At 37.8% G+C, this 13,847-nt stretch overlaps 2 protein-coding genes across 3 annotated transcripts; one reads left to right on the top strand and one right to left on the bottom strand.

The window, feature by feature from the left end:
* Nucleotides 1–602: 602 nt before the first annotated feature.
* phospho2 (phosphatase, orphan 2) lies at nucleotides 603–3,997 on the bottom strand. Of its 2 annotated transcripts, none has more exons than XM_085290556.1 (4): nucleotides 3,870–3,997; nucleotides 3,283–3,360; nucleotides 2,989–3,083; nucleotides 603–2,909 (listed from the first exon to the last, which is right to left on the bottom strand). In XM_085290556.1, exons 2-4 carry the CDS (start codon nucleotides 3,351–3,353, stop codon nucleotides 2,344–2,346), a joined length of 732 nt encoding a protein of 243 aa, XP_085146682.1. In that variant the 5' UTR covers nucleotides 3,354–3,360; nucleotides 3,870–3,997; the 3' UTR covers nucleotides 603–2,343. The 2 variants fall into 2 exon arrangements, with proteins under 2 accessions (XP_085146682.1, XP_085146752.1); XM_085290626.1 differs by lacking the exon at nucleotides 3,870–3,997 and adding an exon at nucleotides 3,694–3,734.
* Nucleotides 3,998–4,219: 222 nt separating this feature from the next.
* On the top strand, nucleotides 4,220–9,932 carry syap1 (synapse associated protein 1). Its single transcript, XM_085290438.1, has 9 exons — nucleotides 4,220–4,546; nucleotides 4,794–4,912; nucleotides 6,042–6,108; nucleotides 6,699–6,772; nucleotides 6,909–7,048; nucleotides 7,210–7,361; nucleotides 8,789–8,838; nucleotides 8,947–9,100; nucleotides 9,204–9,932. Exons 1-9 carry the CDS (start codon nucleotides 4,345–4,347, stop codon nucleotides 9,332–9,334), a joined length of 1,089 nt encoding a protein of 362 aa, XP_085146564.1. The 5' UTR covers nucleotides 4,220–4,344; the 3' UTR covers nucleotides 9,335–9,932.
* The last annotated feature ends 3,915 nt before the right edge of the window (nucleotides 9,933–13,847 follow it).

Raw genomic sequence — 13,847 nt, 5'->3', positions numbered from 1 at the left:
TACAAATTTTGTATTGTTCGATACATATGCGTACCGAACCGAAAGCACTGTATCGAACGGTTAATATCGATACGAATATCGTTGCACCCCTAGTATATATGTATATGTGTCGTTAAATTCAATTAATTTTATCCTTTCATCTAGAGAGTCTAGAAGCTAGCTTTTATATTTGTCACTGAGTCGTAAAATTACTTTAGATTTTAGGACAACAATTAATCTTAATTAGTCTCATAATTGTCTCATTCTCAATTCTCATTTAATATTTCTAACGAGAAGCTTGTTTTCATCCATTTATGAGTCTGTATAGTCAGTACCCCTCAAAAATCTATTGGACTACATTTAGTATTTTTAGTATAATTGTTCATTGTGAAACACGATTTAAAGCAATACCTCACAATATAATGAAATCTCACCTCACCATCACAGTGTTACAAAACCATCTTAATTACTGCAGTGGAAAATATTTGCACTACATTAATTTGGAAATATATTGGAGATAATACTTTAAAGATATGGCCCCAATATTTTATCACTGCTGGTGAGATGTAAGACTTGCCTCTAGAAGGATTTGAGTAAAACCTGAGAAAAAATAATCAAAGAGGTAATTAATTTGATTTAATCACTGGAATTACACATTAACAACACAAAATATTATTTTATCAAACTGGCTTTTGACAGTGGCAACAGAAAGTCAATCAATGCATATATACACATATATGTCTCCATGAGCACGGCTGTTGAAATTGTACATAAAAACTGAATAGTCTATTCAGATAATGCATACTGGCCACAAGAAACCTGAGCAAAATCCTAAATGAGGCAGATATCAGCTGAGGTAAGTTCATGTAAAAATGTTACATTCAAAATGTTGACAAAAGCACCTTATTTAAAGTATGTATTAGTTACATTATAATGTGCCTTTTACAGACGTATTTTTAGTCAGTTTACACTAAGACAGACAACTTCATGCCATTTGGCAGTTTCAAGTTCCTGGTATGGTGCATGCTGTAACACTGTCTGGAGCATTTAAATATAACACATCATAATGCCATCAGTAACATCAGTGCTTTTCTTTTCAGAAATCAAAATGTCTTACACAGAATATAGCAGGGAAGAACTGGTATAGTGTTTTTCTCAGATTCATAAAGAAAAATTACTCAAGTTAGTAGGAGTGCTTTAGGCTTTCGGTCATAATGTGAAGAGACAACTAACATTTGTAAACTATAAACCAAATTTAATTAAATGCGATATCCAGAACCCATTGTTTGTTCATTGGTTTGGAAATATTAACATATATCCAGTCAGCCAGTTTCCCAAACACAGTCTGGTGCTCACAAAATGAATAAAATTTTAAAAAGAAAGAAAAGAACATCAGTGAAGGTCTTCACTGAGTAAAGAGTTTAATCACCAGGCTTAATTCAAGGTTGGGAAATTGAGCAAGTGTGTGTTGAGACCCACAAAACAAAGAACGAATTAAAATTTTTATCTTTTGGCCTATTATTAGAACATGTTTATTAGCAGCCTGTCACAAAAACACAATGATGTCCCCACTTCTGTAGTAAAAAACACCAAAGATGACACAGTTTGACAGGCATGAATTTGCATTATAGTACCAGTGAGCTGATTTCCAAAGTGTTTTAGAAGAAATCCACATCAGTCAGTGTGTAAAACAGGAGGCTCTTTCGTGGTTTGGGGAAAATAAAAAATAAAATAAATTAATACCTTAAAAATTTTGAAAAGTAAAGGTCGTATCAAATATTAATAAAATGCCTTTAACATGAACCTTTCTAGAAACCCTAGTCCAGAAACATTTCAATGGAGACATCTTTTAATTTTTCTTGTAGTCTGGGACTAAAATTAATCCATGTCTCAAATCTGCTCAGAAATTTCCCTGACTTCTACTTTATCAGATCAAGTTAACTTGCTGGTTCATCTCTGCTTCTTGGATCAGCCCCAACAACAGATCTTGAATACTATACTAAATATAATCTTAACTGAATTCTTACGTAGTATTTAACATACACTGCACATGTAAAAGCTGCTGTTGTGACACACTGCCTATGTATTGTTAGTGGTTTCAGACGCCTCTATTTTCGATCACCACGGAAAATTAGAAAAATTGTAAAGATCATGATGATAAAAGATAAAGGTAAATTTCCCTGCAGACAAATTACCCTTTTTAAAAGACTGGTTTACATGTGCAAATGCTGTCGTTTTAAATAAGTTAAAAATTTCATAAACTATTCTAAAATTTTGAATTATAATATGAAAAAAAAAGAATACAGGCGGCACAATGGATCCTGCAGTGCAGGCTCAATATTTGTAATATTTCATGTGCCACGGCTACGACTGCATGCTTGCTTTCAGCTCCCGGAGAATGTCAGTGCCACTGCTCCAGGCAATGTTTTTAGCTCTTACAGAAAAGTTGCCCTCCTGACCTTCCAGTTTGGCTAGCAGCTTCTCCAGAGTGTATCCCTTTCTTGGCATCACAACATCACGGCCTCTCAGACAGGAAGTAGGGCAGAGATCATTCCCCCCATCCCCCGCATAAAAGATTTGCTCATACTCCACGCCGGCATCAGATTGCAGAGAAAGGTAAAGCTCCAGGACTTTTTTCTTGCAGAGGTTGACAGGGCATTGATCACAGGCGTGAGAATGATAGCACTGCACCTCAATGTGGCCCAACTCATTGAGCTTAGCTGGGTTGGTAAAAACCTTGTCAACAGCCGCCTGGAGTCCTGCAGCATGGAGAATCCATTCTATAAACAAGGTGTTGGAATCAGAGATGACTATGCAGTCAATGGCACTTTTATTCTCTGCTATAAATGTCAGCAACTCAGTCATTCCAGCTGTGAAGGGGATGGTCTCCATCACACTGCGAACCCTGTCTGGGCTCACCTTCTGCTCACCTGCGGGCATAGATTAGAAAATGTTGAAGGCAGATTTCAGGAAGTAGTAAAACAAAAACAAACAGCATGACAGACTCACCTATGTAGTTCAGCACCCTGCCCATGTACTCAGTCCAGTAGCCTTTTCTGTACGAATTCTCCACAGAGCCAGGAAGTGTCTTATCAGGAAGGCACCTGACACAAGGAATATATAAATAAGAGAAATCAGGATAACTCAGCTATAGTGTTTCTCTAATGGTGTATTAAGGTCCTAGTATAAAACAGTAATTGCAGAGTAGTAGCAGGAGCAGTGCAACAGAAAATCTTTGTCAAGATAATACATACAGATGACAAGAAACATGGAAAGAGCTGAAGTAAGACTTTCTTGACCTACCTGACCACCCAAGTGTCACTGTTGGCATCGACCACGGTGTGGTCAAAATCAAACACCATCAGAATCTTCATTTGGCACCTTAAAAGCAAAATAGCACACAAAACTAACTAATAAATTAAGCAAGATAATAGTTATTTTTAAGCTCCACCCTTCTATTATTTCGTTTGGTAACGGATACTGCTCTCAACCGGTCTATTTACGTCTTATCAGCTCAAAACACAAGTAACTGAGCCCACACTTCCGCTTCTTAAAAATTACCCTTCCCATTAAAGCCGATCCTTACTTGACATGTCAAATAAGATTTTTTAACAATATTTATTATTCCTTTCTCCATCAAAACTACGTTAAAACTAACGAACTTTTAAATGCCTTATTTTTTAAAGGAAGTGTGGTGTAAACTCGTCCCCTTACAAGTAAACAGCCCACGGGTAGAGCTAGTCAGTCAGTCACAGCGGTTCCTAACGTGCTGAAGACACGTGACTGGGATTACATAGCTTTCTGTAATAAACTGTAGTAAACTATACTCAAGATAAATACACATAAAACACATAATAATAATGTAAAATTTTGAGCAACTGCAAAATTACCGGTACGAGTCCTCCGTCAGGAATTCACCGATCTTCCTTATCTTCCTTCTCCTTATCTTGCTTTGCCGCAAAAAGTGGAACAAATCTCAGCTCATTACCGCCACCTGCAGCTTCTTTTGGATGTTGCGTTAAAACGTAGTAGTTCCTCTACTGCCAACAATGAGCACGTACTTTATAAGACATACCATTTTTCTACTTTAGGAAAGGTGTAGATCTTTCAACGTGCAACACTTTTGTGATAGTTTTTACTGATAAATACCGTTTTTTTATTCATATATTCCACCATAGCACTAACAACAACCCATCAAACCAGACTTCCCATATTTGGCCTCCGGGTGGCAGTATCGCACAAGTGCACACACGAGAACGCAGAAGAAGAAAACGTCAGTTTATTTCCTGGTTGTATAGTCAGGAGAGTCCGTGCAGATTGTTTTTCCGTATCTTTAATTTAATCGATCGGTGTTTTTCCACCAACATGTTAAAAGGTTTAGGGACGTGGTTGGGTCTGGAGGGCCCGACCGTTACGGAGACGTCGGTTGACAAGGAAAAGCTGAATGTGGGGCAGGAAGAGAAGGTGGTAGAAGCACAAACCGAGGTAAACAAACAGCAGCCAGTTGACCAGGATGGAACACCAGAGGCGGAGCAGGAAAACTCGGAACAGTCCACAGGACTCGGCGGTGAGGAACAGCTCATATCTGGATGATTAACTCTTAATTAACTCTAAGCTACGTGCTCAAAGTTACTTAGCGTGACGTTAGTCTTTCTGTCTGTGTTGAACCCTGAAGGCTTTCCTGTTCATCTTTTTTGTATGTTCTTCACTCCCAGCAAGAGCAAATATGACTGCAGGAGAATCTGTTCTCTCATATATGTATCTTTTATTGCAGTGGCAATGGTTTTATTAACAGACTCTTTCTCCATTTGAAGGTTACATCTTCAGTTTTGCTTCCAGTGCCACCAAGAAAATCTCTGATTCAATGGTGGAGACTGCCCAGACCATCAAGAAGACAGTGGAAGAAGGAAAAATTGATGGCATCATAGACAAGGCATGTTGCTCTCAGATTCTTTTTGACTGGTTTTTCAGATTTTAAAAACGGCGTGGGGTTCATCTTTGCATTTGTGGGTTTGTAGGTCAGTTTTCTGTATTTGCTTTCCCCGAACTGGCACACAAAGCTGGTTATCAGTTCGCTAATTTAACCCAGGGTTTCTCCTAGAACTCTGAAACCTAAGATTACTGTCTGGCAGTCTAATAAGAAGATGAGCATAACCTTCTCCCAGCAGTTTTATTTTTGATATTCTCAGCTGCAAACTTTAAAGGTTTGAGAGTAAAGGTTTGTTTGTTTTTTTTATTCAAATATTGGCTTAGTCTACATAAGTTTCATATGAGTTCAGCAAGTACACTGTCGGTGTCCTATTTTAGGATCAGATATTAATAAACAAACTATTATTATAGTTTGTTTATTAAAACCAAAAGAATAAAGTTGTGTCTAGAAATCTATAGTATTTATTTCTGATTCTTATTAGGAAAACAAAGACAGTAGACGCTATAGAAGAAAACTTTAGACTCCTGTTTATGCACAGAAGTTTGAGGGATCTTCCAGGAATAGTGATGCTATTTTCTGGAGAATTGATTAATTAGTAGGCAGTGAGTTCATATCTGCTGATCTCTATTCTGGATCTTAACTTGCTCCAGATAGCGATTTACCCCGAGTAAGAAGTGAACCACCTTCAAAGTACAGAAAACCCAGGGGTTAAGCCTGAGCTTACCTGGATAAGCAGTATTGTATTATTATTAAGTAGCATTGGCCTCTGGACTTAAAGGTTTGATTATACACATAAGCGCACTGTGCTGTATATAGTCTACACACCCTCTTCTTATTTTTGGCAGTTTGATCAATAAAAAATATCAGGGGCAAATAAAGCTTCCATAGATTAAACATTACTTAAAAAAATTTTCAAAGTATTTTTAAGTCTAAAAGTGTTAAAGTTTAAAATTTGTATCAAAGTTTCCAGATTTTTTCATATGCAAGTAAAATCCTGGATTTTATCATAACTTTTTCAGGACTTCCTGCTTTGTTAACACTTTCCATTTATGCATCAGCTTTTCCAATCTATTTATTTGTGTGTGTGTGTGTGTGTGTGTGTGTGTGTGTGTGTGTGTGTGTGTGTGTGTAGACATTTTTAGGGGACTTCCAAAAAGAGCAAGAGAAATTTGTCCAGGAGAAGAAGGCCAAGAAATCAGGTAAACCAGACTTTAAAGCATGAATGTTATTTACTGATGACCTCAAATGATTCGTACAGTCACCACATACGCTGATTACACACCTTTGGGATTACAGTGACAAATCTGCAGCAGCTGTGTGGTGCTATCATGTCAATATGGATCAAAATCGCTGCATGATATTTCCAGAATTTTATTGAATCTGAGCAATGAAGAATTAAACTGGTGCTACAAGGTGAATGAAGTGTAGTCATAATGTTTTCCAAAGTCAATTATTGAACCACTATGAAAATAAATATATCAATCAAAAGTTCAAATATTAATTTCTGAAAGCAAGACTTACACTTTGAAATTGACACACTTTGTTTAAAATTGGAGTCTTGTGAGACCTGACTGGGATAAACTGTGTAATCTTTATTTTTACATTGCGCCTGTGAGGGGCAGCAGAAATGATATTATCACGATTTTATCAGCATACGTCACTTACTGGCCAAGCAGCTTCTATTTACAGAGAGCCAGGTTTGTACATGTGTGCATCTCAGAGATAAGGATTGGAACTGATGGTACATGACTGAATGTGTGTGTGCACACATGCTCTGATGTTTGTGTAGAAGCAGCAGTGCCACCCTGGGTCGGCTACAATGAAGAGGAGACAATCCAGCAACAGATTCTCGCTCTGTCCGCTGTAAGCAAAGACATCATGCACAGTATATAGTACAAATGTATGAATGGGTAGCTATTTTTGTGGCTACTGTTTTACTTATTTAAATTTATAAATTATGCTTTGAGTAGAAACTGAGCTGTTTGGTTGCTGATTCTAGGACAAGAGGAACTTCCTCCGCGACCCTCCCGCTGGTGTTCAGTTCCACTTTGACATGGAGCAGATGTATCCTTTAGCTGCAGTCATGCTGGAAGAAGATGAGCTCCTCAATCGCATGCGCTTTGACCTGGTTCCTAAACAGTCAGTGCTCCTCAAACATTTGTGTGTGTGTGTGTGTGTGTGTGTGTGTGTGTGTGTGTGTGTGTGTGTGTGCAAATGTACCTGTTTTTGCCTCCATTTATAGCAGAGTCAACCTAAAACTGATATTTAAAAATGGATGGTGACATGTTTGTGTTTGACAGTGTGAAGGAGGAGATGTTTTGGCGGAACTATTTCTACCGGGTGTCTCTGATCAAGCAGTCGGCTCAGCTCACAGCCCTGGCAGCCCAGCAGCAGCGGAACGATAGTGTGGACAAAGGGGCCAGTGTTTCACCTGAAGACATCGTCCTAACAGGTCTGAATTTTTAGCTCTGCTAGAGAGGTAGAGATCACCAAGAAAACTTTGTGGTATCACAGCTGCAGGAAGGCAGGCGGATTTACAACCCCAATTCCACAGTGGAAAAATTAAAATGTAGTGATTTGAAAATCTCTTTTCAAAATCTTTGATCATGGCTTTATAAAGGTGGTTTATACAGTCAAAGACCTTCACAGTCCTGCAACTTAGGCTGTGTTATTTTACAGTTTGCAGGCACCTAAACACCATGTAAGAAAGAAAGGGGCACAGCTCTCTCTTAAAGTTGGAAAGATATCAGTTTAAAATGTAAAAGCAGATACTGTGAAAGGAGCTAAAAGCTATATTTATTTTGTTCCCTAGGAAAAGTTGGCAGATGGTCTGAGAATTCAAGAGTACTTGTACAATAAAGATTACTCAGTCAGATCTTTTGTGGTCTAGAGCCACAGAGAGCTTTATATCCAAACAGCAGTACTTTAAATTGTTCTCTGACACACTGGAATCGATGGCAGAAATTGCTGCCATGTGTTCTTTTCTTGGGCTTTATTGATACTCATTCAGAATAAAAGGAAGGTGTCTATTTGATGTGAAATAATAATGAAGGAAATGGAAAAACCCAATCATCTTAATGCATCGCTGAAATCTCTTTTCCTCCCTTATTTAAATGGGCACATACAGTGTTTGTTAAGACTGATGTGGAATTTATTGTCCTTGTCTGTTTGAGTAGCTCATTGGCTACAGAGAGAGAGAAATTGTAATCCAGCAAACACAAAGGCTTTCAGTAGCGCTGAGAGCAGTTGTCCAAAAAGCCAAGAACAAGTTACCCAACAGTGATGGTTTATGTAGATAGAATGCTGATTGGTTGATAAGCTAAAGGAACCAGGAAAAGGATGATCACCAGGAAGAGGCATGTTATGTAATGAAGGCTTCCTCTCTAAGCTAAAGGATCAAAACCGGTGGAAACATAAAGAGCAGCCCACATTACCAGTTGTTCCATATATTTTTAACACTACCCCCAAGTCACAGTACTTTGCTACAATGTATAAAATGGAGCTAAATACTGTTTTAGTACGGTTTGGGAAGCACTTGTGGACTTCCAACACAATATCTGAATGTCTGATTCAATTGTTTAATTAGGGAAAGAAATCTGTCTTTTTTAATTATTCAATATAAACATGTAAAACGTCATTTCTTTTTTATTTTCTGCTTGGTTGAACTGGTAAACAAATTAGATATTTTATTTAAGGACTGAAAGGTAAAGAAGTCATATCATATAGTATTATAGAGTTACCTAAATGGATCAGGCGGCATCCATGGTAAAAGCTAATAAGGTTTGTGCTCATATTTTGATAAATGACCTCAGACACCATCCAAAGGTCAGAGGTTAAAGAGTAAGTCCATTGTAATATCAATGTGTTATTTCTTTGTAGACAATGTCAGACCAAAAACGCCGCCAGTTTCCATCAGTGACATACAGAAGGTAAAAGCACTGCACACGTTGAACTTTTCCAACCACCTTTTGAGAAGTTAAGAAAAAAAAAAACCAAGAGTCGCTCTCCTCTTTCTCTGCTGCCTGTTTTCCTCATAGCCAACACATGAAGAAGATGAGGAGATTTCAACAAGTCCCGGAGTGTCCGAGTTTGTTAGTGATGCTTTTGACTCAACGGCCATAAACCAGGAGGACCTAAGGAAAGAGATGGAGCAGCTGGTGCTGGACAAGAAGGACAGTCCTTCTCCTGATGGTTGGCTTTGGAAGAGTTCCTATCCTTTTTTTTAAGCTCAAAGTATTTCTTGTTCTGTAAGAGAATGGCTTTGCTCATAATATTTCCTCCCTTTCATATCCAGACGAATCAGCAGATTGGGAAAAGGAGCTGCAGCAAGAACTTCAGGAGTATGAGGTGGTGACTGAATCGGGCAACAAAGACGACCAGTGGGATCAAGAGATCGAGAAGATGCTCCAGTCTGATGACAGCTAGTGTGTTTGATGCGTTTATAGTCACTTGTCTGGGCTGAAATTAATGAATCGTGACCATTGATGCACAAGGGGAGGAACTTTACACGACTCTCATTTCTATCTCGTATCTGATGAAGTGTCGTAGATCCAATTATAGCAAGAATGTGTCACCTCTGCTGGAGGCAGCAGTCATTTTCTGGCATATTAGTGAGTTCATTGTTCCCTCCTAAATGAGTTTCCTCTATTTGGTTCTCCTAATCAGCTGTGTTTTTGATGAGAAATATCACTAGATGATACTCCAGTACAAGTACTATGAATTTTATAATGGAGAAAAACGGTCTTTATTATGTTTTGTTTGTTTGTTTGTTTTTTAATCTTAGTTTTTCACTGCTGGTTCCTGGTGGCTTGGACAGTCGTATATACGTCTTGCTATAATCTTAGTACAGAGTACTAGTCAAAGTCAAATGTAAAGTAACATGTATGTAAATAAAGAAGACTGTAACACTAAACTGCCAGGTGCATTTCTCTCTAATTATATCTGTCTGTGTGTTTTGCTGCTACTGCTGTGTCATTCTGTTTTATATGTCAGCCTTTAATAAAAATGCATCTGTTATGGAAAATTATGCCTCATGTTCAAGGTGGACACAAAGTCAAGGAAAACTGATAACCGCAGCTGATAACCTGAAAACCTTCCTTTGGAAACTTCTAAACTATGTTACAAATCTTTTAAATCAGCTCTGACCTACTACATATAACGTTATTCTACCTTAAAATATTTATGTGTAATGACTTGACTATGTTTTTTTACTTTTATGTTTTGTGACTGTCTGCACAGTCGCAGGTATGTTTGGTGACTTTCAGTGAGGATTTAGTGCCCCCTCACCCAGATCGAACACTGGTGACACTTTTCAGTGACAGGTAATGGATTCATTTGTATATACATTCCTACTGCTTTTCACACAAGTGGTCACGCTTTATAATCCAGTTCCAAAATCACTGGTACAGTCTTTAGAATATAAATGAAAGAAAACAGCAATTTGCAAATCACTATAAATATTTAATCCTGTGTTGAAAAAACAAAGCAGTCCTGCATATTAAACAGTTTTGAAATACCATATACTCAGCACTTTCTGTCTACACCCAGCTGAAGAGTATCCAGAGCAGATAACACAGTTCAGCCTCAGGGTGGAGCCAGAGCTACAACAATGGTGTTAGCAACCACATATCAGTTTATCTCATGCTCATTAACTGAAAGTAAAGTCTAGATATTCTATTGAGACTAATCTCAGGTTGCTGGATTACGAAAAAGGAAAGAAAATAATCAATACATCAAAGTCTAAGGCTTTATCAGTTAACTGCATGATTATTAGAGTCATTCCTGCCTCAACAGTAATTTATATTCAGTGCTTAAAAAAATACAGTTTTCTTTAAATGTTTGTTTAAAGAAAGTTATGAAACATTAAAAATAATTTTGTTAAACTGGGGGGAGGAACACGAGTATTTCAGCAGAAAAAAACAGGCATTCATAATAGCCATCAGTCTAAAACAGCAAGAGATGTATAAAAAACAAACACACAGACAAATGAAGACAAAGACCGCAGACAGGAAAGATGTGCAACCGACACAGTCATGTAACCTTTGTTGTAAACATCAAACTCACATGATCGGTGTGCTTTACACGTCCTATTATCATTTTCAGCTTTCAGCCTAACTTTTGAAATGTTTCGAAATATTTCATACAGTCATGCCACTTAGAAGTCTATAACATAGAGGTTTTGGGGGAGTTTTTAAATGATGAGGAATAAAATCCACTAAATCCATTCTGACAAAAATGTGAAAAGTTTTACTGTCAGTGACAGTAGAAGTCGGTGATCTTTTTGTTTTGTTTTGTTGTAAACTAAATGAACATTCAAGTACATCATTAGTATTGGAGGCCAGCCTCTGCTTTCATACAGTGTCTGACTTTTTAATCCTATAGTACACTTGATGCTGTATTTGTTGTCACTGATGCCTGTTCTTTTCTATGCTATATTTGTGTAGAATGCAGAGAGTTTCCAAAACAGAAACATGCCACCAAATATTAATTATTGCAGATGAATAGATTTTTTTTCAGTCTCTTGTGAGATCCTAACGAATAATAATTTCATTTGTGTACTAAATGTCGTGTGAGAAACATGGCAATCCAATTCAAATTTCTCATCTAACTTTTCAGTACCAGGTCAAGTGCTTTTCAAATGTTCTTTTCTTCCACTTCAATATAATTTCAGAGGTCCACAGTGTTGACCTTGCAATTATGCCACATTCTTACATTCTTCCCACGAGAATAAAATGGAAGTTCTGAAGCCCTTTGAATTCCCAGAAATGCCCATACCTGTACCCCCTCAAAACTGAGTTAAAGTACTTGCAATATAATGTGTTGTTTCTATGTACAAACAATGCTTGTCCTAGCCAAATGTGAAGTGGAATTCGGAGTAAGGTGAGAAAAGAAAGTCCTTCAAAAGAGTGATTCAGTCAGCGTGGAATGATGTCCTGGATGTTTGGTAGTAGAAAGTCTGTAATCATGAAATGAAACAAACACATATCTCTGCTTGTGCCAACCAGACAGCAAACCTGCCCCAGCACGCTCCTTACAGTCTATATGAGACTGGAAGGAACAGATACCACACTGTCTGTAGTGTTAATGCTACTCCTACCACTTTAAGGATGCTGAAATGAATTGCAAAATGAATGCTCATTGGGACTAGCAATCAATACAAGAATCAATAAACCCTGTATGTGAGCTGTGCCTTGTGTTTGAGGTGCTTCCAGGCAGTTTTATGGGTAGGCTCATTCTCAGTGCTGCTGTGTGATGTCTTCTCTCTTTGTTCTGTCTCTCATTCTAATTCACATACATGTCACTCACATCACATCATCACAGCTAGACTCCACCAGCTGGCCTCAAGTCAGCTGCACAACCATCACCATGGTGATAAAGCCCAGCAGATGAGGACCCATGTGTGTGGTTTACTGCTTGTGTGCGACGCTGCTTTAATAGTGTTTTAATAATGCATAGGGGCAGACTTGTCTGTGCGTATGTGTGTTGTTGTGTGTCTAGCCCCCATAGCCTGCAGATCTTCTGTCTGACTTCAAGATAAAGAGGATGAAGAAGAAACAGAAATGAAGAAAAACCCCATTGAACTCTCTGAACTGCACTTCACACTTCATGTGCAGCACACAATATGCTGTTATTACATTTTACTGCTGGTGTTCAGACATCCTAGGTGAGGACTGCAGAAGAAAGAAACATACAGAGGAGGTACTGTACTCCCAATCGTCTGCTAAAGGGTGGAGGCTGCTATCAAACAAAGACAACAAAGAAAGTTTGTTTGTTTTTTGTTTGTTTGTTTGTTTGTTTTGAAAGTATACCACCACTGAATTCATGTTAGCATAGAAATATTTCCTAAGCATATTTTTCTTTAAAAACCCTCACAAATGAATTCCTCAGTTTGAATGTTCCAAGTGAATAAGTTAATTTTTATTTTTCATTTATTTAAGTGGTAAGGTGATTGTTTTGCTATACATAATACACACTCTACTATACAATACTAATTATCGTGGTGCATGTTGTCTATTGTGTCTCTTCTCACACTTCCTTAATCCGTCAACCTCCCCCACCTTGTCTCTAAGCATAATGCATTTCAGCATTGACTTCACCTTCACAGAATAAAATAAGATGCTTTCATTTATTGATTTGTTTGGTGGTGTTACAAAGACAGTGACCATATTTATTTTGTAATAGGCTGGGGGAGATTAAATCAGTAATCAAACATGACTGTTTTAGTTGATAAGGTTGAACTCCTGTTGTTATATGTGGGTCCACATGCAGTTCTGTCTTATCTAGAAGAATCAGTAAGAGGGAGATGGATAACTTTATAAGAAGCATCTTTATTGTTCACATTTCATCTCTACCACCATGTAAATTTCCTCCCTCTGAGCCCTTGTCCATGAACTAACCAATCAGGAGCTAGAGGCTTTTAGAATGAGGTAAAGGTGAGAAAACCAGGGACAGACACTTAACACAAATGTCAACCTTTATACATATATGGTCTGAATATCCTTTACCATTATCTGCTTTCATAATTGGACTTGAAGCATCTTGTGCAGCTTCTAATCTAAAATCCCTAACACCCAATTTTCATGTGCTAAATGTGCACATATGTCAAAGATAAGTCTTCACTCAGAGACACCCAGGGGCCCCAGCAAGGAACGTGGTAAACTGTAAGTTATCTTTCTAGACACAAGGTTTCCTTTCAGTCATCAGACACACTTGTCTGGTGGTTGGACTGCAGCTGTGGCTGGTTTCACATATGGTGCTACTTATTACAGTTTTTATTTTGCGCAATTCTGAAATTAGAGTTGAAGTTGTTAGAACGATGAGCAAACATTTTCACATTTTGTTGATTGTGCAAACAATTTGTGACTTGTCACTTTGTGACAAGTTATTATGCGCTAAGTAGCTTTATTCTCCAAGAGTTATCATCACAGTATTCAATCGG

Source organism: Mchenga conophoros, linkage group LG1 (genome assembly GCF_057382185.1).
Source record: "Mchenga conophoros isolate Kocher_MC1m ecotype Shallow Benthic linkage group LG1, M_conophoros_male_GT1.1, whole genome shotgun sequence".
In the NCBI taxonomy this organism is placed as follows: Eukaryota; Metazoa; Chordata; class Actinopteri; order Cichliformes; family Cichlidae; genus Mchenga; species Mchenga conophoros.
This window is presented reverse-complemented; position numbering and strand designations above follow the sequence as displayed.

Excerpts from the sequence above, each read along its gene's own strand:
- syap1 (XM_085290438.1), top strand. The coding sequence starts at position 4,345 with ATGTTAAAAGGTTTAGGGACGTGGTTGGGTCTGGAGGGCCCGACCGTT. Across the intron at positions 6,773-6,908 it reads AGATTCTCGCTCTGTCCGCT|GACAAGAGGAACTTCCTCCG; the intron begins GTAAGCAAAGAC and ends TGCTGATTCTAG. Across the intron at positions 9,101-9,203 it reads GGACAGTCCTTCTCCTGATG|ACGAATCAGCAGATTGGGAA; the intron begins GTTGGCTTTGGA and ends TTTCATATCCAG.
- phospho2 (XM_085290556.1), bottom strand. The coding sequence starts at position 3,353 with ATGAAGATTCTGATGGTGTTTGATTTTGACCACACCGTGGTCGATGCC. Across the intron at positions 3,084-3,282 it reads AGTGACACTTGGGTGGTCAG|GTGCCTTCCTGATAAGACAC; the intron begins GTAGGTCAAGAA and ends TCCTTGTGTCAG. Across the intron at positions 2,910-2,988 it reads CAGGGTGCTGAACTACATAG|GTGAGCAGAAGGTGAGCCCA; the intron begins GTGAGTCTGTCA and ends CTATGCCCGCAG.